The following is a 23,411-nucleotide window of genomic DNA, read 5'->3' as shown; positions in this document are numbered from 1 at the left end:
TCTGTAGAATATCAGCAGACTGTACGGCGATTTTTAGAAAAATAAGAAAACACAGCCTAAAGTAATCGGTTGAAATTATTCATTTAGAACTCACTATTGGGCATGCGACACATGTTTTACGGCCGTTAGACGATGCGGACACCACACGCTTTCGGATGCCCTTCGAAAAATTTCCCTTGTTGCCAAACAAATACATATTAAGGTACGTGTTTTCATAGAACCTCTGAAAGATGTTTGCGGCCGATTTCGTATTTTCTAGCCCTTTCTCTATGACCGTCGATGACTTCTAGTCGTTGTTTCCGCCGAATGACGCACCCATAACACAGTGGGCTTCCAAAAATGTGATATATACCGTAAAAGCAGTTTCCTATTTTAAAAAGAGTGTTTTAGGCGGTCCGTAATACTAGTTACTCGTGTAGTCTGCATAACCAATACTTGGCTGCAGTTCCAAATTTCGTCGTTGCTCTTGGAAGTGATCACTTCAGGTCGTTCATCTCTGTAACCAGAGTAGCATGTTAACTCAAAAAATGGCTCTGAGCACTATGGGACTTAACTTCTGATGTCACCAGTCCCCTAGAACTTACAACTACTTAAACCTAACTAACCAAGGACATCACACACATCCATGCTCGAGGCAGGATTCGAACCTGCGACGGTAGCGATCGCGCGGTTCCAGACTGTAGCGCCTAGAACCGCTCGGCCACCTCGGCCGGCATGTTTATTCAAAAAAAGTCTTTGCCTCAGGGGAGAAAAAAGGCGATAAATTTTTTGTCCATGTTTCGAATGAATCTAGAGTTTAACGCTCTGTGTTAGTGTTGTCCACTCAGTTCAGCGCTTGCTTTAAACGACGAAGGCAATTTTCATCACTTAATGTGAGTGCAGCTGGAATAATCTTTCCTTGTTAGCGCCCTTCTTCCCGTTAAACGAGCCGCGTCAGGCTTACAAACGGACTCAAAATGCTCTGTTTGTCACTGGCTCCACAACAAACTGCTGGATTCCACTCTGAATGTTCCGTGAGCTTGTAAGATTGTGTTGCGTTAATATGGCGGATAGTATCTGACGCGAGTTTACTTCGGCTCGCAAGTCTCTGTCAAAAGTGAAGGTGTCTTACAAGAGTGCCGATGTTGGCTACAAATGTGATCTACGTCGGAAGTGTTGTACTCACGCTACGTTGTGCTGGTTGTGTGCCATAGTTATTTGGTGCTTAGAAATGGGAACAAATAACTGTCAGCAGGAAGCGTGTGTGCAGCGAGGGTGGTCAGAAGATAAGATAACCGCTGGAAACGGTAAGTCCCCATGGTTCCGGGAGAGAAAACATTTTCGGATCTTGGCTAAGTATATCATTCCATGTCCGGTATGCATATCACATAGTATGCACCTCTTAAAAAATTTATAAGATTCGTTTATATCCACACTTAAGACAAATACAGTTTCCTGCTTTGTTGGTGTAGTCGTTAGCGTGCTTGGCTATCAACATTGTGGTACCCGGTTCAAATCCCGGGTGCTGAAATTTTTTTTTCTAGTATAGGCAAGTTGTGTTTGTTTCTTGAAAACAGAAAAGATATAGTTTGAATAAATAAATAGTGACACTGGGATTATATCTCTTACTTATGAGCCCACTGTTTTCAAGCGTTTACCATTCTTCCAGACAAGGCGCCTTCGGGAGCATTATGCGGGTAATGGAGAATATTTGTAGCTTGCACACTGAAATCCAGTTCTTAGTGTTAGTTACATAGCTAGTACTTTGCTATTGAAAACAAGTGTAGGAACTAGCCACAGATGATTATTATACACTCAGAATGGAGCAGTTATCAGTTTCATACCGAAACCTTTGCGACAGTTTGGCGTGGCACCTGGAATTTTGATCTGCTGGAGGCTCTCACCTACGAGCTCAGGTTCCTCGTTGCCACGATGGATTTCCCTGTTCTTTAAGTGCTGCAAAATGTTTTATTATACGACGGATAATGTGAAATTTTCTAGAATCTTAGAATCATGTTGTTGTTTCCACGGTTCTCTTCCATTGAAAACCAGTAGCTCAAACCACTATTTGATTTCTAAAATTTTAGGTGCCGGACCTCCCCGCTGCCCCCCCCCCCCCATGCTATAGTAATTCCAAGTTTCGGTTATTGACAATTGGAGACTAAGCTTACAATGAGAAATCATTTTTTTTTTTACAAAGTGCTAGTCTGAAATTCGAGTTCCTAAACCATATTTCCTTATAATCAGAATAACAAAACCATAAGATTTAATGTAAGCAATAACTGCTACCGCCGGCCCTTATAGCTGTGTTACTTTGTACCCTAGTTCTGCTCGATACACGTCGCCAAAAATGAGTAGTCTCGGTGGCTATGGTGTACTGTTTTAATTGCTCTCAGCCGCAACGTTCAACCAGTCGTGTTGTAACTGCTCTGTGAACGTGTGTACACTACTAACTAATACAGTATTAAACGATGAAGAACGATGATGATATTCCTATCCCATTGGGTCATACCGTGTAAAAACACACACACACACACACACAGTCTCTTGCCCCTCGCCTCCGTCCATCACATTACGTTTGTCACCCACTGCCACAGTCGTTGTTGCTCGCGCAGCAGCAGACTATAGTTACGTTGCAATTTCACCGAGGTGACGGAAGTCATGGAATTACTCCTAATATTGTGTCAGACTTTCTTTTGCCCGGTGTAGGGCGGCACCTCGACTTGCCACGGAAGTCCGCTCCGTGATTGCGAAAGTGTTGCTGGTGCATGATTTTATGCACGAATTGACTTCTCAGTTATGTTCCACAAATGTTGATAGGATTCACGTTGGCCGATCTGAGTGGACAAATCGTTCGTTCGAACTGTGCAGGATGTTATTCAGATCAGTCGCGGACAATTGTTGCCAGGTGACATGACGCGTGGTCATCCATAAAAATTCTACCGTTGTTTGGAAGTACGAATTCCACGAATGGCTCAGATGGTCTGCAACTAGCCGAACATCACCATTTTCAGCATCGGCTCAGTAGGGCCAGAGGACCCATTCCATCCCATGTAAACATAATAAACATAAACACAATTGTTGCCAGGTGACATGACGCGTGGTCATCCATAAAAATTCTACCGTTGTTTGGAAGTACGAATTCCACGAATGGCTCAGATGGTCTGCAACTAGCCGAACATCACCATTTTCAGCATCGGCTCAGTAGGGCCAGAGGACCCATTCCATCCCATGTAAACATAATAAACATAAACACAATTGTTGCCAGGTGACATAACGCGTGGTCATCCATAAAAATTCTACCGTTGTTTGGAAGTACGAATTCCACGAATGGCTCAGATGGTCTGCAACTAGCCGAACATCACCATTTTCAGCATCGGCTCAGTAGGGCCAGAGGACCCATTCCATCCCATGTAAACATAATAAACATAAACACAATTGTTGCCAGGTGACATGACGCGTGGTCATCCATAAAAATTCTACCGTTGTTTGGAAGTACGAATTCCACGAATGGCTCAGATGGTCTGCAACTAGCCGAACATCACCATTTTCAGCATCGGCTCAGTAGGGCCAGAGGACCCATTCCATCCCATGTAAACATAATAAACATAAACACAATTGTTGCCAGGTGACATGACGCGTGGTCATCCATAAAAATTCTACCGTTGTTTGGAAGTACGAATTCCACGAATGGCTCAGATGGTCTGCAACTAGCCGAACATCACCATTTTCAGCATCGGCTCAGTAGGGCCAGAGGACCCATTCCATCCCATGTAAACATAATAAACATAAACACAATTGTTGCCAGGTGACATGACGCGTGGTCATCCATAAAAATTCTACCGTTGTTTGGAAGTACGAATTCCACGAATGGCTCAGATGGTCTGCAACTAGCCGAACATCACCATTTTCAGCATCGGTTCAGTAGGGCCAGAGGACCCATTCCATCCCATGTAAACATAATGGTGAGGACTATGGTGCCACCACCAGCTTCCACAGTGCCTTATTGACAACTTGGGTCCACGGCTTCGTGGTGTCTGCGGCACACTCAAACTCTACTGTCAGCTTCTACCAACTAAAATCGGGACTCACCTGATCAGGCCACGGTTTTACAGTCATCTAGGGTTCAACCGATATGGTCACGAGCCCAGAAGAAGTGTTGCAGGCGATGTCGTGCTGTTAGCAAAGGCATTCGTGTCGGTCGTCTTCTTCCATAGCACATTAACGCCAAATCTCACCGTATTGTTCTAACGGGTACGTTCGTCCTAAATTTATTCATGCGGTTATTTCACGCAGTGTTGCTTGTCTGTTAGCACTGACAACTGTATGCAAACGCCGCTGCTCTCGGTCGTTAAGTGGAGGTCGTCAGCAGCTGTGTTGTCTGTGGTGAGAGGTAATGCCTGAAATGTGGTATTCTTGACCACTCTTGACACTTTGGATATCCGAATATTGAATCCCTTCAAGATTTCCGAGATGGAATGTCCCATCCGTGTAGCCCCGACCATCATTCCTCCCTCAGAGTATGTTTATTCCCGTCATGGAGTCACCTGAGTCCAAATGACAGCTCCGGCACTGCATTACCGTTTTATACCTTGTGTAGGCGATAGTACCGCCGTCTGTAAGTGTGGATATCGCTACCCTACCTCACTGTATTTTAAGTGTCTGATGCCGACTTGTTGCAGCGAGTTAAAAAAAAATTCATGGGAGGTGCCAGAACTGCTTTTTCAGCGCTTTCTGGCCGAAGTTAAGTCCTGGCGCCAACATTTGTGAACTAAACCACTAATACAATACAGAAAAATTTCATTTAGTTAAAGGAAAGGGCATCGTAGTGATCTATCACTTTAGTGGTTTCCATTCCATGCTTCGCGTAGGGCAAAACACATTTCATCAAGAAGAGCTCCACACCTAATCACACGTTTCACGGACTGCATTGGGCTGCATTCGAAGCGAGACACAAATCATTAATTTACAATAAACATTTCCCGTTCCTAAGATTGTCTTCGCTTATAATATTTATAACATGTAGAGAAATTGAACTCTTCATGAGGGCAGCCACAAGGATCAATTATTGTGGCGAAGTTAATATGACAAAATCAGAAAGAGCTCCGAAGTTTTAGTCTTAGATATAATCGGAGGACAGCCTGTTCCAGAGGCGGGAAGTGGAAATGGACAAAGAACTGAATGGACCAAGAACATTAGATAGTCTAAATTTATAATGGGGTTATCATAGGTTTTTGATGAATGATTCGCTCTACTAATAGGAATGCAAGTTGAAAAACTGCTTAAGGCACAGCTGTTTGTCAGTACACTCCCAGGGTAAGTAAAAATTTGATATACTTACAGAATCGGACATGTGAAAGTTGCAGACTACATTTCCTGTTGCGAATCAAACCATCGGGAGCTCTTGCACCTCCTGCTGCCTTGCATAAAATGAAGGCACAAGAAGTTCTGCAGAACGAATGATTGTACAAGTCTGTCTCTAATTGGCGTGGCTGTGTTCTGTGTAACCTATCTGGACAGTCACGTGAAGACGAATTCATGCAACTTTCTTTTTTAGTTTTTTTAAAATAAATTTTATTTCTCTACCATTCTTGTCGACTGTTGGAGAAATTATTTACTGTCCAGTTTAGCGATGTGTTATGAGTGTACATAGCAATGTCACACCAGTAATGTGGCAATAATGTAGACTTGGTATGTATTTGTTGCTTGGCATGGCATATGAGTTTGTTTGTTAAAATATCATGCGGTCATTGTTGTTTAAAATTGGATATTAATCTAAACTATTTAAATATAACATTGTGGTAATTGCTTAGTCTTGTACTTTAGGGTCAGTATTTGTGGAAATATCAGGTTTTTGTAAACAGCAGGCGCGTGGTTAAAAAATGTACCATACTTTTCTGCTAATTGCATTAATTCAGACAGAAAATTTGAAGGGACCATTTTGACCTCCTAATTATGGAATTATACTGGCTACCATTTGAAAGCAGGATAAAATCCTGTCACACTCAATTCGGCTAGAGGAGTTCTTGGACTAAAGTTACCCGCCATTTTGTAGAATGTGCCCTGACGTCATTAAATTATACGCTCTAATGTCAGTGTCTTATCTGATAAATTATGATAATATTCACCGGCATTATTAAATAGGATAACGGTATTTCTGGCGCTCCTCCCACACATTTATTCTAGTAATGAAAGTGGGAGGGGAGATGGGAGCTTGATTCTTATTGGTACAGAGTGAAAGGGGGCGTTTCTTAGGGATGCACGAATCTTCTGCAAACAGTCGTAGGGGAGAGCGTTGTACGTAGAGGGTAGTGTACCTAGGAATGCAAGATGAATCGTAGTCAATACTTCAGTCAAGTGACTAATTTTAGACTCTCATGAAGGAACACGCACTTAAGATGGACCTTCCACTATTTTCTAAAGTTGTTTTTATTGTTACACACGACTTTGTGTTTTGTGCAGCGTTTGTAAATGTTTCGCGTTCTACATACGTAAGTGCTCTGTTGCATATTAAAGCTGTTTGGAATATATTTTTAATTCTTCAGGTATAGCGTTTTATGGAGCGTAAAATGCTATACATGTGTAGAACTTCGTCGCTGGCTCACACTCGAGTACCTTGAAACAAAATAAAGTCTTTTATCGCCGACATGTGATAGTTCCCCCCCCCCCCCCCTCCCACCCCCTCCCCCGCATGAACCATGGACCTTGCCGTTGATGGGGAGGCTTGCGTGCCTCAGCGATACAGATGGCCGTACCGTAGGTGCAACCACAACGGAGGGGTATCTGTTGAGAGGCCAGACAAACGTGTGGTTCCTGAAGAGGGGCAGCAGCCTTTTCAGTAGTTGCAGGGGCAACAGTCTGGATGATTGACTGATCTGGCCTTCTAACAATAACCAAAACGGCCTTGCTGTGCTGATACTGCGAACGGCTGAAAGCAAGGGGAAACTACAGCCGTAATTTTTCCCGAGGGCATGCAGCTTTACTGCATGGTTAAATTATGATGGCGTCCTCTTGGGTAAAATATTCCGGAGGTAAAATAGTCCCCCATTCGGATCTCCGGGCAGGGACTACTCAGGAGGACGTTGTTATCAGGAGGAAGAAAACTGGCGTTTTACGGATCGGAGCGTGGAATGTCAGATCTCTTAATCGAGCTGGTAGGTTAGAAAATTTAAAAAGGGAAATGGATAGGTTAATGTTAGATATAGTGGAAATTAGTGAAGTTCGGTGGCAGGAGGAACAAGACTTTTGGTCAGGTGAATACAGGGTTATAAATACAAAATCAAATAGGGGTAATGCAGGAGTAGGTTTAATAATGAATAAAAAAATAGGAGTGCGGGTAAGCTACTACAAACAGCATAGTGAACACATTATTGTGGCCAAGATAGACACGAAGCCCACGCCTACTACAGTTGTACAAGTTTATATGCCAACTAGCTCTGCAGATGATGAAGAAATTGATGAAATGTGTGATGAGATTAAAGAAATTATTCAGATAGTGAAGGGAGACGAAAATTTAATAGCCACAGGTGACTGGAATTCGAGTGTAGGAAAAGGGAGAGAAGGAAACATAGTAGGTGAATATGGATTGGAGGTAAGAAATGAAAGAGGAAGCTGTCTGTTGGAATTTTGCACAGAGCATAACTTAATCATAGCTAACACTTGGTTCAAGAATCATGAAAGAAGGTTGTATAAATGGAAGAATCCCGGCGATACTAAAAGGTACCAGATAGATTATATAATGGTAAGACAGAGATTTAGGAACCAGGTTTTAAATTGTTAGACATTTCCAGGGGCAGATGTGGACTCTGACCACAATCTATTGGTTACGAACTGCAGATTAAAATTGAAGAAACTGCAAAAAGGTGGGAATTTAAGGAGATGGGACCTGGATGAACTGACTAAACCAGAGGTTGCGCATAGATTCAGGGAGAGCATAAGGGAACAATTGACAGCAGTGGGGGAAAGAAGTACAGTAGAAGAAGAATGGGTAGTCTGAGGGATGAAGTAGTGAAGGCAGCAGAGGATCAAGTAGGTAAAAAGACGACGTCTAGTAGAAATCCTTGGGTAACAGAAGAAATATTGAATTTAATTGATGAAAGGAGAAAATATAAAAATGCAGTAAATGAAGCAGGCAAAAAGGAATACAGGCGTCTCAAAAATGAGATCGACAGGAAGTGCAAAATGGCTGAGCAGGGATGGCTAGATGACAAATGTAAGGATGTAGAGGCTTATCTCACTAGGGGTAAGATAGATACTGCCTACAGGAAAATTAAAGAGACGTTTGGAGAAAAGAGAACCACTTGTATGAATATCAAGAGCTCAGATGGAAACCCAGTTCTAAGCAAAGAAGGGAAAGCAGTAAGGTGGAAGGAGTATATAGAGGGTCTATATAAGGGCGATGTACTTGAGGACAATATTATAGAAATGGAAGAGAATGTAGATGAAGATGAAATGGCAAATATGATACTGCGTGAAGAGTTTGACTGAGCACTGAACGACCTGAGCTACAACTAGGCCCCGGGAATAGACAACATTCCATTAGAACTACTGACGGCCTTGGGGGAGAGCCAGTCCTGACAAAACTCTATCATCTGGTGAACAAGATGTATGAGACAGGCGAAGTACCCTCAGACTTCAAGAAGAATATAATAATTCCAATCCCAAAGAAAGCATGTGCTGACAGATATGAAAATTACCGAACTATCAGTTTAATAAGTCACAGCTGCAAAATACTGACACGAATTCTCTACAGACGAATGGAAAAACTGGAAGAAGCCGACCTCAGGGAAGATCAGTTTGGATTCCGTAGAAATATTGGAACACGTGAGGCAATACTGACCTCACGACTTATCTTAGAAGAAAGAGTAAGGAAAGGCAAACCTACGTTTCTAGCATTTGTAGACTTAGAGAATGCTTTTGACAATGTTGACTGGAATACTCTCTTTCAAATTCTAAAGGTGGCAGGGGTAAAGTACAGGGAGCGAATGGCAATTTACAATCTGTACAGAAACCAGATGGCAGTTTTAAGAGTCGAGGGGCATGAAAGGGAAGCAGTGGTTGGGAAAGGAGTGAGACAGGGTTGTAGCCTCTCCCCGATGTTATTCAATCTGTATATTGAGCAAGCAGTAAAGGAAACAAAAGAAAAATTCGGAGTAGGTATTAAAATCAATGGAGAAGTTATAAAAACATTGAGGTTCGCCGATGACATTGTAATTCTATCAGAGACAGCAAAGGACTTGGAAGAGCAGTTGAACGGAATGGACAGTGTCTTGAAAGGAGGATATAAGATGAACATCAACAAAAGCAAAACGAGGATAATGGAATGTAGTCGATTTAAGTGGGGTGATGCTGAGGGAATTAGATTAGGAAATGAGACACTTAAAGTAGTAAAGGAGTTTTGCTATTTGGGGAGCACAATAACTGATGATGGCCGAAGTGGAGAAGATATAAAATGTAGACTGGCAATGGCAAGGAAAGCGTTTCTGAAGAAGAGAAATTTGTGAACATCGAGTATTGATTTAAGTGTCAGGAAGTCGTTTCTGAAAGTATTTGTATGGAGTGTAGCCATGTATGGAATTGAAACATGGACAATAAATAGTTTGGACAAGAAGAGAATAGAAGCTTTCGAAATGTGGTGCTACAGAAGAATGCTGAAGATTAGATGGGTAGATCACATAACTAATGAGGAGATACTGAATAGAATTGGGGAGAAGAGGAGTTTGTGGCACAACTTGACGAGAAGAAGGGACCGGTTGGTAGGACATGTTCTGAGGCATCAAGGGATCACAAATTTAGCATTGGAGGGCAGCGTGGAGGGTAAAAATCGTAGAGGGAGTCCAAGAGATGAATACACTAAGCAGATGCAGAAGGATGTAGGTTGCAGTATGTACTGGGAGATGAAGAAACTTGCACAGGATTGGGTAGCATGGAGATCTGCATCAAACCAGTCTCAGGACGAAAGACCACAACAACAACAACGACATGTAATAGTTGCAAATGAACCGAGTTTCATTATTGTCTTAACAATTTGACGTGTCTTGAAAATGGATATCTGTGTTAGTTTCCAATAGCTTCAGTTTCAGAATGTATTCAACTTGCATCTGCCTTTTTTTCAATACTTCTGACTAATGGGGTTTTATTTACGGATATAGGAGTGTATAGGAGTAAAAAAGTTTGAGAGACACGATTAAATACAATACTGACAATATTTTCCCTATTGCAACGCTTTTAAATTTCAACAGAATATCTGTTCCTGGGTACAGGTAGCTTGGAACATGTTTTCATTTTTGGAAAAACGTTAATTTTCCGGAGTAATTTTTGTAATTTCAGAAAGTGTCTCCAGCATATAAAAATGGACGGCTTCATTTAAAAATTAAGTAAGAAGGTATACTAAACTCTTTTTACAGGGCTGGCTAGAGGCGAAAGTCTGAGAAGTGTCCCAAGCTCCAACAATCTCCTGTGCGCAATCACTACACGCCATTCCATCTTAAGCGAACAGGGTCATTACGGTGCAGGAAAGCAGGAACTCGTAATGCAACTAGGTAATCAGAAAATCGATCATACATACCCACCTATGTTCCATTAACGTTTAATGAATCCACTTGTTATGGAAACGCAATCCTCCAAACCGCACGCATAAACATGAAGAAACGCTTTATTTATTTGTTTTTTGTTGAAAAGCACAGAACGACGAACTGCTATGGTGTCCATACAAATTATAAAAATGAATTACGTATGTATGTTAGTATATGTGTATGTATGACCCACATCTCCTCCTAAACCACTGGGCTGATTTCAACCCAACTTGGCACGCATATCGTTTACTGTCTGGAAAAATCATTGTGGGGAGATAAGAACTACCCACCTATCAAAGGGACAGGGGTGGAGGTGAGAAAGCAGCGTAGCTCACGACGCAGTGATACTCATACTTCAGCCATCCAATATTTGAGAATGAGAGCAGTTACAGACTTGAAACAAACTTTATACATAATTTCAAACCATTGCGAAACTTTTTCTCGCTGACGACCCGCCCCCCCCCCCCCCCCCCCCCCAACCGTCGAATGGAAAAATATTTATCGAATTCTACATTTTCGCTATTCATGTTGTACAATTGCCGCATGAAGGACGACGTTTTAATTTATTACTTCTTTACTACTAAATCTATTCCTAGTCAATTTCGCGGACAGTAGGCACATATACCTCTGGATATACCTCCAACATTGTGTCGCTGTACAGCACATAATTCAGCAGACACTACGTCATAAACACTGAGCTGCATGAAAATGAAACAGCTAGACATACAGGTGAAAAATGTGTACAAATAAGCGCGAAAATTGGTGAGTATGTGTGAAATATATTAGACATGTGTGTACGCGTGCACAGTCACGGGTAAAAAGCTCATCCAAATCCCCTGGGACGATTTCAGTCAAATTTGGTAAACACATTAGTTACAGATTAAGACTGTGTGCCAGACCGAGACTCGAACTCGGGACCTTTGCCTTTCGCGGGCAAGTGCTCTACCACTTGCCCGCGAAAGGTAAAGGTTCCGAGCTCGATTCTCGGTGCGGCACACAGTTTTAATCTGCCAGGAAGATTCATATCAGCGCACGCTCCGCTGCAGAGTGAAAATCTCATTCTGGAAACATTAGTTACAGTCTGGAAAGAAATGTTGTTGAGGTACAAACTCCATCCTCCTACTGGGGTGAGTGTGATACGTGGATGGAGAAGGGAGGACGAAGAGATGAATAGACAGCTAGGGGGAAGGAGGAGATGGGAACAAACAGGAGTAGGAGGAGACGTACAGATAAAGCGGAGATGGACAGAGGGACGAAACAGGAGGAGATGGACAGGGAGAAGATGAGATAGGCAGAGAGATGGGGAGAAGATGAACAGAGGCGGAGAAGGAAATGGACAGGAAAAGGAAAGAAGAGGGATTCACAGAAAGAGGGTCGAGAAGCAGATGGATGCAGGAAGGAAAGAGGAGGAAATGAACAGGTAGAGGGGGGGAGGGGGTGGACAGAGGAGAGGAAGAGACGGACAGAGCAACGAGGGAAGAGGAGTTGGAATTAGAGGGGGAGGAGCAGATTAACACACACACACACACACACACACACACACACACACACACACACACACACACACACAGAGAGAGAGAGAGAGAGAGAGAGAGAGAGAGAGAGAGAGAGAGAGAGAGATGGAGGACTGGAGATGGCGGGACGGTGAAGGCGACATAGACTAATAGAAGACTGGAGTAAGTACCTATTTGGGCAACGCCAGGTACCCAGCTAGCTTTTTGTACTTGGAAAAGACCAAATACTAGATTAGATTTCTGAAAAACTCCACAAACCTTTCCTTTATTAAACTCAGTATGACAGTTCCCTTTCAGTTATTTGTTGCAGCCTACGACTAGTTACAGTGTGGAGGAGTGGACGGAACAGCAGTAGACCATGTACGGCAGGTGTTAATATGTGGAGGCAAAATTAAATTTATTCACCATTCGTTCATAACACTTCGTATATATATTGTAGCAGCCGGAAGTGGAAATTTGTACTGGAAAAACTTTCAATGAGCTTGAAGAACGCTGCTGACCTTTAACTTTTACATCCTTCTGTCAACGCTCTGACAGACGTATTAATTAACCCGAGGCAAAATGTATATAATGCTAGTAATATTACGATCTCAGTAAGAAAAATGAATCCCTGGATAAAAAGACAAATCTCGTAGTTTTTATGTTGATCTGGTCAAACGTAGTGCAGATATTTTTTCTCAAAGGCTCTTAGAGATTTCATGAATTAATGGAACAGGTACGGCCCAAAGCTGAGAAAAAAAAAAAACGTATTAACTGCTGTTCCTGTTAAAAGGTAGGCTAACTGCAGTGTTACAGTTTCTAGCTAAAGCATATTCACAAGCAACTGGAGTAAAAATTATTTTTGAAAGTAGTAGGCAGTATTTAAGAATCAGCTTCATCCTGTAAAAATAAGAAAGAAAACGCAGCTTAACTACAGACTGATGCTCTTACTCATAAAAGGACCGGCGGGTGTGGCCGAGCGGTTCTAGGCGCTTCAGACTGGAACCGCGCGACCGCTACGGTCGCAGGTTCGAATCCTGCCTCGGACGTGGATGTGTGTGATGTCCTTCCGTTAGTTAGGTTTCAGTAGTTCTAAGTTCTAGGGGACTGATGTCCTCAGATGTTAAGTCCCATAGTGCTCAGAACCATTTGAACTAATAAAAGGCTAGTACGAAAAAACTTAATTTCAGCTTCGGTTTATAATTTGTTTAAACATCACGTTTAGCATAGGCTTTCGCATGACCTGCCGCTTCCTATAACGTTTCTGTTGATGTCTCCAACGTTAAGGACAGAAATTTGCCTTAGACCAGGTCTGATACTCTTGCGACAACATTCACCAAGACTCACGCACTGTGTTCATAGAGCTCGCATTCCGACTTCAGCCGTGCTTCAGATCTACAGCCACGATAGGTTGGCAACACTCTCGATTTAACCTGGCACAGTGCACCGTATCTCATTCGCTTACACAACTCGGACAAGAGATGTCTGATCTTCGACAGGCGTTACGTCAACCATCGACCCGAGAAAGCCGTGGAAAGAATTCCAACGGAGTGATGTCATACGAGAGTGGAGGCCACGTCATTTAATTGTGTGACAGCCGACTGTTGTGGTACATCTTCCGGCAGCGCTCGGCCGCATACGCGTATCGCTTGTTTAGTCTGTGCAGCGGTCCTCTGAGTTATGAGTGCGTTGCTGCCCCTGTGTCTTCAAGAGTTGCAAGATCTCAGGTATCCTTTTACTGCGATTTCTACTTGCGCTGATAATCGAAGCTTTAATTTTTATAGAAAGGCGACGTTCTGTCGCACGACAAGTTAGTTATCTTGTTTTTGTTACATACCCTAATTTATACCTCGCAAGCCTCAGAGTTCTTTGCAGAGTATTGTCACTTCCTACTTCTCCTGTACCAGTCACGAATGGTCCTCAGGAACAAAGATTTCCGCTAATCCTCTGTGTGAGCTCGAATCTGATATTATTTTCACTATCTTCACGCGAGATATTTGTGGAAGGAAGCAGTAAATTGGTTGCATCTTCTAGGAAAGTAAGCTCTCGAAATGTTAACAGTAAACCACATTGTGGTGTACAGTGCCACTCTTGTAGCGTCTGCCACTTGAACTAGCTGTGCACCTCCAGTGCTTCGCGCTTACTGACTGAAGCACTGACAAAAAATCGCTGTTCTCCCTTCGATACTCTCTCTCTCTCTCTCTCTCTCTCTCTCTCTCCTCTACCAGTCCTATCTGTTACAGATGTCAGTTTGACAACCAATCCCTGTGTATAAAATAGGAAAAGTCTTCATTGACTTACTGAGTCATCATCGTGCAACCCAATTCGCTAATGATGAAACTTGAAATTTGGAGAGGGTGTTGATATAATACTGTAGGCATAGTTCAGGAAGGAATTTTTCGAAATTCCACCCCTAAGGGAGCTCAAACAGGGGATGAAATGTTTTTTTTTTTGAAAATATCTCATTATTAAAACAGTTTTGAAGTTAGAACGACGAAAATTGGTGTTTAGTTCCTCGATCAGACATAAAATATACGTGTCCAAGTGTTTTTGTAAATTTCTCCCCAAAAGGGTGAAATAGTGGGTGTAAGTTTTTACTGAAATAATTCATTTTGAAAGCATTTTTGAAGCTGAATCTATCAACACCTTTATTTGACTTCTCGGTTAGGATGAAAGGTTCTATGGAAATATCACGACTCTCAGAATCCAGCTTCCAGACTCGCTTTTTGGTCAGAAGTACATTCAGAAAAGACCATGCTTTTATGGCCTTAATTAGCACGAAAAGTTTAGAAGGTGTTGCAGCTTGAGAACTAAATCTAAGAAAGCTATTTAACAGTTACCACGCCAAGTCAGCTTTGTCAGGATTGCATATAAAAAGAAATGGGTCATTAATACATTAATATTTCAGTAGGCCTAATATACATTTATAAAATTATTTTTCTTGTAATTATTACGCAAACTAATCATTACTGATGACAAAATTGGTGCCACGTTTAAATTAGATTCCATGTACAGGAATATCGTCTCAGATGACCAACCGAGAGAGTTGGCGTAGTCGTTAGCACATTGGACTTGCATTCGGGAGGAAGACGATTCAAACCTGCGTCCGCCTATCCAGATTTAGAATTTCCGTGATTTCACTATATCGCTCCAGGCAAATGCCGGGATGGTTCCTTTGACACCATACTAGCTTTGCCTCCGTCTCTAAAGGCCTCGATATCGACGGGACTTAATCCCAGTCTTCCTTCCTTCTTTTTTCTATAGCAAGGTACACTCTTTCTTGGTTTTTGATTTGTATATGGACAATGTGCGTAAGAATATATAAATTCCATTAAATCAAAAAGGTGCAAATCTGATACGTAGAACTGCTTTATTATATTTTAATACCCTGAATGCAGCTTAGTTTGTGTAGACTAGATCCACTGTTTACAAAGCGTGTATTTAGACGTGAGTAGTGGGCGTAACAGTATGAAAATTCGATCAAAGCAAAACAAAAAAAGTGCCCAGACCATGCAGCCTAGAACGCTCGGCCACACCGCCCGGCTCAGGATTATGGTACAGTCAAAGTTGGGACCCAGAATGAAAAATGGTTATCATAGCACAAGAAAAACTGAATACGTACTCGGCAGAGTTACGGAGGGAATTAGATTTTCACTGATCTGGCATCTTCAAAGAAATTTAAATCAAAACATCGACATACTCGCGCTTTTTTACGAGTAACACTACTTCCCCAGTGCAGTGAGCTGTCTTGGCTATAAAATGAGGGCACACCTACGTCTTGGAATTTATAGGCTAAAGTCCCTGATGCTGTGTCAAAAATCCAGAAGATTCGCCAGCCATAGTAAATCATATTTAATATATAGCTGAATATTATACGTGGCAGAGATAAGAAAGATTTTTCTAGCGGGATATGATTTCTGTGGGTGGTTTTGTTCTTGGGGAAGGGAGGGGATGGGGGGGGGGAAGGATATTATGTTACTTTACATGGCATAATGCGTTGTACTACATAATATGGTTACTAATACCAACAAGTAAAAAGACGTGAATAATGTCAAGATGTTTTGATTTAAATGCCTTTGAAGCTCCCAGATAAGTCGAAAAGCTAGATCCCTTCTTCCACATAACTAAGTCTTCCCAGTACATATTCGCCTTGTTTGCGCATTTTTCATTCTGCCAGCTATTGGTCGAAAGAGGGTACTTTACGTTACCTTCTTAGTGAATGGAAATCACTGCCTGAGAATAGGCTATTTTCCTATGTTAAGCATATGGTTCGGATTGTTGTTTTCCGGATTGATTATAACATATAAATCGTATTTACGGTCAATATTCTCACAAAAATGTTATTTTTATGTAATTAAAGCTTAAAAATCATTAAATATTAAGATTTAGTCACGTGATCGAAAACATCGTTATTGGCTGATGCTCTGGCGACGTCACAGGCTAGGAGTAAGACGATGCTATGTGTGTGTTAAGGAGCGTTAGCGGAAGTCACGAGGTTACGTACTTTTTCTGCAAACATTTTAGCTATGTATTGATGGAAAACGCAATTACAACATTCAAGTAATAATAGGAAGGAATTTTGTGAACGCTGATAGCGGAAGCCTAGCCACAGTTGATGCGTTTATGCTCAACCAATTTAGAGCAGCGATATGTGCAACGATGGAAATTCTTTTTCCTGCTCCCTGCAACGTCATTAAATTCGCTCAAAACTAAGGAATTGTACAACTTTTGCAAATGAATCCGTATATTGTAACTAAATTGTCGACTATCAGTCACAAGCTACGACCATAGGCACAATAAGTTATTCTTGAAAAACCTTATTGATTTCCTCTGTCGAAGACACTCGTCAGGGAGACTCCATGTGGCAGGTGTTCGGTGGCGCAACAAATAGCGCATCCGACTGCGGTTTAAAAGGACACATGGACGATTCCTGGAAGTGTCACATATTTTTAAAAGTCTTAGACGAAATACGAAAATAGCGTTAGGAAGAACTGATGAAGTAGTTGTTTCGATTGTGGGATTTATTGTATATAGCTCCACATTAGTGTCAGTCTTAACAAGGGACGACAAATGCATTCACTTTACGAACAAACAATTCATTTTTTCGGAAAGCAGTGCTAGTATTGAACATGTCATCATACTCCCAGAGTACAACTAGGTGTAGGACGATGAAGTTATACAGAGAGATATAAAGCGTGTACAACATGCAGGTGACAAACGTAACGGGTGTGATGTTGGCGAGAGTAAACTAATATTAGCGTCTAAAGCAAACTGATTTAATTTTTATGTAAGATGATGAAACAGCAATTTAAACAATAAGGGAGAAGATAAACACATTGCTTCTAATAAAGTAAGAAATGTGTGGTCACGATAGCTAGGAAATAAGTTTCTCAACGTGACATGTGTGAACAGCGAATGCAAACGTAAGCTCAGGTAAACTGCAAGAAAAACACAATGACATTCAGTTTCTGATCAGTGTGGTGGAATTTTGTAAATGTGACACGGTTTTCATAAGAGAGGACTGTCTAGTCGTTTAACAAATAAGTTAAAATTTTCTTTCAGGGTAGAACAGCTGTGGACATCGTCTTAAAAAATTCGACGGTCAGCCGCTCTAACAGTTAAATTAACGAATAATTGAGATGCAGTTTGGTCAAACGACAGTTTTCATTAGGTATTTAACATCGTTGAATGACGCAATCCTTCGCTGTAACTGTGGGAAAGCATATCTCGGAGCGATGTTAATGTTAACTTCTCATTGCAACATATTTTTAGGTAAGTTAGTGAACATGAACATGTGCGTCGATGTGGTGGCAATTTGACGGAACATTGCAACCATGTTTTAAACGTCTTATTCCGTGGAACACTCAAAAACAACTTTTCAGTGGTTTTTATAAATGTATTTGTACAATACGGTACTACACACCACTTGTAACCCAGTTTCCGAAAAGTAAATTCTAGAACAAGACATCACTGTGACCTAGCATTATGGCGGTGGGAGTAGCGACCTAGCCAGTAACGTCACAGGCATTACATGACTCGAATGGAGCGTTGTAGTGGACTTTCAGATTGTTTGAATTTAATTTACCTTTTTATAAAAGAATACTGATATTCAAGAGGGGACAAAAGCATGTTATCAGCCTAAAATGACTCATTTAAGATATTTTCCAGAAAACAGTCAAATACCACAATCTTCCACTGAGCCTCAGCGTGGCTGCTGCCCTATCGGCAATTAGTTTTACATAGTCGTTTTACTTTAACTGCTGTGTATGCATACTCATAGATGTTTAATGAATGTGTCTCCTTCCTTTTATTATTCTACTATCGTATTTAATCATACAGTAATTGCTCTCTATGCCTGTTTATTTGATACGCATTACATTTGTCTGTACTGAAGGTCAACTGCCAAATCATGCACGAAGTGTCGATCCTCTTCAGGTCTTCCTGAATTTCGATACAGTTTCCTAGCGTTGCGACAGCGGTGTTTAACACCAACGAATATCCTCATCAGGTTTTTGACGTTACCTAGTAGGTCATATACCCTGAAGTTGCTTTCACGTCTCAAGATCTCTCTCCAGGAGGAATGAAATGGTATGTTCTGATTGCTGGGAACTCTTCATTCGTCACAAAGCCATATTTTGTTCACTAGGCGATAGTTCAGAACTGCATAGAACGTCTTCTGGCAGTCAGTTTGCGCGATCTACTGCCTTTTGGATCTCGTAGAGGGACAGAGCGAGCTGGGTTTTACACGATCGTTATTTATGCTGAAAACGGTCTAGATCACGTTTTATGAATGTTATTACCGGTTTCTATAAAATATAATCATCTTCAATTTTCGTGGTTTGGTACTGGGAAACAATTGCTAATAGCCTGTGGTTATTTCTACAATGTTACCAGATTTTTCCCGTCGGTACTTTCTAGAATGCACGGAGCTGACGTCGGTATTTGGTAGCCGCCGCGGATAGTGAAATGAGTTCCAGTGAAAACGATGTGTATGATCTGCAAGTATGTATCAGTAGGAGAGTGGGAAAGAGAGCAAATATCCGGCCATTCAGCACACACGCAACTAATGCTTCAGTTATTGATGCGGCCTTCCTCGGAATCAATTCCCGCTGAAAAACCAATAAAACCTTGCGCGAGATACTCGATATCAGCTCCTAGGCGAGAGGTGCTGGCATGCAGACAAGTTCGTAAAAAAAGAGACTATTACTGTAATATTTCTGATGTTTCTTTGTGCACACCACATCGCTTCAGAAGATACACCAAGCAGTAAAAACGTTTTAAATTGTACTAAACATTAAGACAAGTATTAAAAATGAACCCCAGTTTTTTATCCACAATAGGAGGTACAATGGGATGCTATTGTTTCAGCAATAATTCATAAGTTACTTCAAAAAATGAAAAGAAATAAACCATTTTCACGATAGAAGAAATAACTTCCTTTAACGTGCTGATAGCACCCATAAAAAGAAATTCCATACTTTCCGAGAAGTTCCTCTCTTAAAACTGGTCGCATGGTACGTTAAAGCAATAGCAGAGCGCTACTCTATCGTATACAAAGGGCGATCCAAAAGCTTACGTTAGAGGGAGTTGCTACTGCGTATATGCAACATAGCACGTCTCCGATGCGGGTATATAAGCACCGACATGTAGGCAGGACATTTGCGTGAAATTCGTGTCTTTCTGACGTGCATGCGCTAAATGGAAAAATATGTACTATGTCGACGCTATTACCAAACGCGTCAAGCAGAATTAACGTGCTGTTGTTGTTTTCTTGGATGCCGAAGGACAAACATCAGTAGACATCCATCGGAGAATGAGGAATGTGTCGCATCCGTCAATGATGCATTGGTGTCATCTATCGTCCTCTCGTTCCAAGAGGACCACTGCTTGTTGATTTCAAGGAACCTGGTGACTTCATCGATGGGAAATGGTACTGCGCAACACTGCAGAATTTACGGTGTGAAATTCAGGCGAAACGTCCGGGAAAACTGCGACAAGGGGGAGCTGTTGCTTTTTGACAAAGCATGTCCCACATATTGCAAATGTCGTAACGTAAAAGTTACACCAAATCAAGATGGAGACACTCGAGCTCCTGCCCTGTAGTCCTGATCTCTCCCCATGTGATTTTCACGCCTTTGATCCCTTAAAAAAAGGGCTTGAAGCGTCAACGATTCATGTCGGACGAGTACCTTCAGCAGAACGTTACGGACTTCTTCATGGAGCAGGACTCGGTGGTTTAACAAACGGGTATCTTCAACCTGGTGCGTCCGTAGGATGATTGCATCAATGCTCACGGCGTTCCCGCCTGATTGGCATATCGATTATGGATCGTACGACCTTCGAACAACTGTACTACAGTTCTGTTACCCAAAGTGCCCCGGACTCTGAAAGAAAAAATTCGCAGGCGCTTTATTTTACAGGGATGCGCAGTTTTCGCACTACAGGCTATTAGATTAGGAAGGACTTTAGTAGTGTGCAGTCCACAGTTCTTGCAGATGAAAGTGAGGAACGCCAAGAAAATTATGGGTCATTATTGTTCGAACACTTCAAAAAATACTCAAGCACTGTTCGCGTCTGTAGGCAGACCGTCCTCTACAAAATGCGATTCCTTTCGTGGTATTAGTTTGTCATTAGAGCGAGGAAGACGTTGTCTGTCGCCTTAATGATGTGTGGTGGAGTGTGCTCCTCCTGACACCACTTCCCCTGTACGAATCGTCAAGGCGAAAATAAATTGTCAGTGTCTGTCGAACTGAAACATAATTGAGGTGAAGTAATACAGTCCTTCACTCGGGATAGGGAGAGTAACGAAACTATGGTATACTTTCTGCTGTGAATTACTTTCATATATCTCAGATCACTGGGGTATAGAGTTTTTTGGTAAGTTTCAGTGCCAGCTACTCATTATTCAAAACTGATTCAGGTGTAGAGTTCCAAAAAAATTTCAACAGAAGCAGCGATTTATTTTCCCTAGATTTTTTCTCTTCAGAGAGATGTCATCAGTGACTAGTTTCAAGTAATACCAGTACATACACCTCTCTTTTTGCTATGCTAACATTTACTTCTTTTGTCAATACACACCACAGTTTACGAAAATTTATATCGCTAACATTCTAAGGCAATTAGAATTGTTACAGAATCCTGAACACTGTGTTACTAAACTAGCAACTGAGAGCAAGACAACTCAGTAGATTACCAGTATGAAAAGGCCAATTATTGATAGAAAAATATACGTGTAATTATTGCTGCAATAGCCTGCGCAGTTCTCGCTTGACCAAATATCAAATGTCCTTAAAAATCACATTATTCCATTGAAAAATCTACGGTTTCTTGCGCATCGCAGTAAACAAGGACTTCTGCGTATTAACCATATGGTAAAATGTTCCTCTATTTATACTGCCACCTGCCAAAATCTTATTTCATCTCATATCGCAAACTATTAATGAGATATAATACAATATGTGTTACGAATAAATCATTCTGGCTTTATCGTTGTCACATGTCTTGGGAACTGAGTGTACTGCATAGAATCCAGTTTTCAACATTGCAGATACAAATAGATTTTCCCCATAGTTTGAAGACAGTTCAATAGGTTAGCTGCTTTACGTATACAACAATGTACGACCTAACATGCACCAAATGCAAACTCACAGTGACCCCTACTTTTCACTGAAAACTGCTGGAATTTTCTGCAGTAATTTACTTAATTTCGAAATATCACAATAGCTCTGTCCTTTGGCGATATGGTAGGCAGTTCAGCATGAAGTGGACGAAAGAAGCTAAGAGATGCGAGAGAATCATTTTTTTTTACCAAATAGTTTACTTAAAATAGACTGTGAAAGAGTGCAGCGAGGTGGCATGTGCGTGCTACCATTGATACAGTCTAGTGTATCTGCTACTTATCGCACCAAGTACGAGGGTTGGAACTTTAATACTAGCAACTATTTATTTAAAGCTCTTATAAAATAGATACGTGTCTCAAAGTTTTACTGATATTCAAAGTAGTCACCCTCTATGCTGTTCATTTCTGGAACACAACCTACGATCAGCTTAGAGACAGAAGTGATGACACTTCCTGCAGGACCTGGCCATGATTTTGCTGGACAATGCTCAAGCACGCACAGTGTAAGCTGTTACTGATTTGTTTGACTGATGGGGCTGCTAAGTGCTATACCACTTACCGCACTCCCCTGACTTACGCCCTCGTGGGTTCAACTCGATTTCTAAACCGAAGGAAAGACATCACGGAATTCGCTACAAATTCGTCGGGCAATAGACAGAGCCGCTCGAACTGTCAACACAACTGGCATTGCTAAGAGTATCCTATGACTTCCACATCGCTGGCCACGTGTTATACTCAATGCTGGTGACTACTTTAAAGGTCAGTAAAACTTTGAGACACGTATCTATTTTGTAAGAGCTGTAAATAAGTAGTTACCACTATTAAAGTTCCCTGAGAAAGTTTTGGCATGCGAGCTAGCAGTCCCCACTTTTGCTGGCCAACAGTGAAATGCATCACCAAGCAAACTTCTGGCAAACCTTGGTCCGAATGAGATGGGCTCTATGCTACGGTCTTTTTACTTGCACATCATTTCACCCAATGTTCAAAACTCCAACAATCGAAAATGTAGGAAGTATTTACATGTATCTGAACAGGGGCGGACACGGAAACTTTTTATGGAGGGGGTACAAGAATCAGAAGTGTGACCGCGTCCTTACGGCTTTGTGAGACTAATTTCAAAATACACGCACACGCACGCACGCACACACGCACGAGCACGTGTACGCACACGCACACACACACATTAATTTTAGTGCGGCGTTGTACAGAATTCCTTCTTGTTGTTGTGGTCTTCAGTCCTGAGACTGGTTTGATGCAGCTCTCCATGCTACCCTATGCTGTGCAAGCTTCTTCATCTCCCAGTACTTACTGCAACCCACATCCTTCTGAATCTGCTTAGTGTATGCATCTCTTGGTCTCCCTCTACGATTTTTACCCTTCACGCTGCCCTCCAGTGCTAAATTTGTGATCCCTTGATGCCTCAGAACATGTCCTACTAACCGGTCCCTTCTTTTTGTCAAGTTGTGCCACATACTCCTCTTCTCCCCAATTCTATTCAATACTTCATCATTAGTTACGTGATCTACCCATCTAATCTTCAGCACTCTTCTGTAGCACCACATTTCGAAAGCTTCTATTCTCTTCTTGTCTAAACTATTTATCGTACGCGTTTCACTTCCATACGTGGCTTCACCTCACACATATAGTGTCAGAAATGACTTCCTGACACTTAAATCTATACTCGATGTTAACAAATTTCTGTTCTTCTGAAACGCTTACCTTGCCATTGCCAGTCTCCATGTTATA

The 23,411-nt window shown here is 41.7% G+C and overlaps 1 protein-coding gene across 1 annotated transcript in view; it reads left to right on the top strand.

Annotated features, from left to right (window-relative positions):
- Positions 1–1,050: 1,050 nt before the first annotated feature.
- The window catches only part of LOC124798638 (monocarboxylate transporter 1-like), a 157,104-nt gene continuing 134,743 nt past the window's right edge, over positions 1,051–23,411 (top strand). The window contains exon 1 of the mRNA XM_047262122.1: positions 1,051–1,286. Within this exon, the coding sequence (XP_047118078.1) occupies positions 1,211–1,286 (76 nt within the window). The 5' untranslated portion in view covers positions 1,051–1,210. The remainder of the gene's footprint in view (positions 1,287–23,411) is intronic.

This window comes from Schistocerca piceifrons, chromosome 5, assembly GCF_021461385.2.
Source record: "Schistocerca piceifrons isolate TAMUIC-IGC-003096 chromosome 5, iqSchPice1.1, whole genome shotgun sequence".
NCBI classification, from domain to species: Eukaryota; Metazoa; Arthropoda; class Insecta; order Orthoptera; family Acrididae; genus Schistocerca; species Schistocerca piceifrons.
The sequence above is the reverse complement of the archived record's forward strand: the minus strand, read 5'-3'. Positions and strand labels throughout refer to the sequence as shown.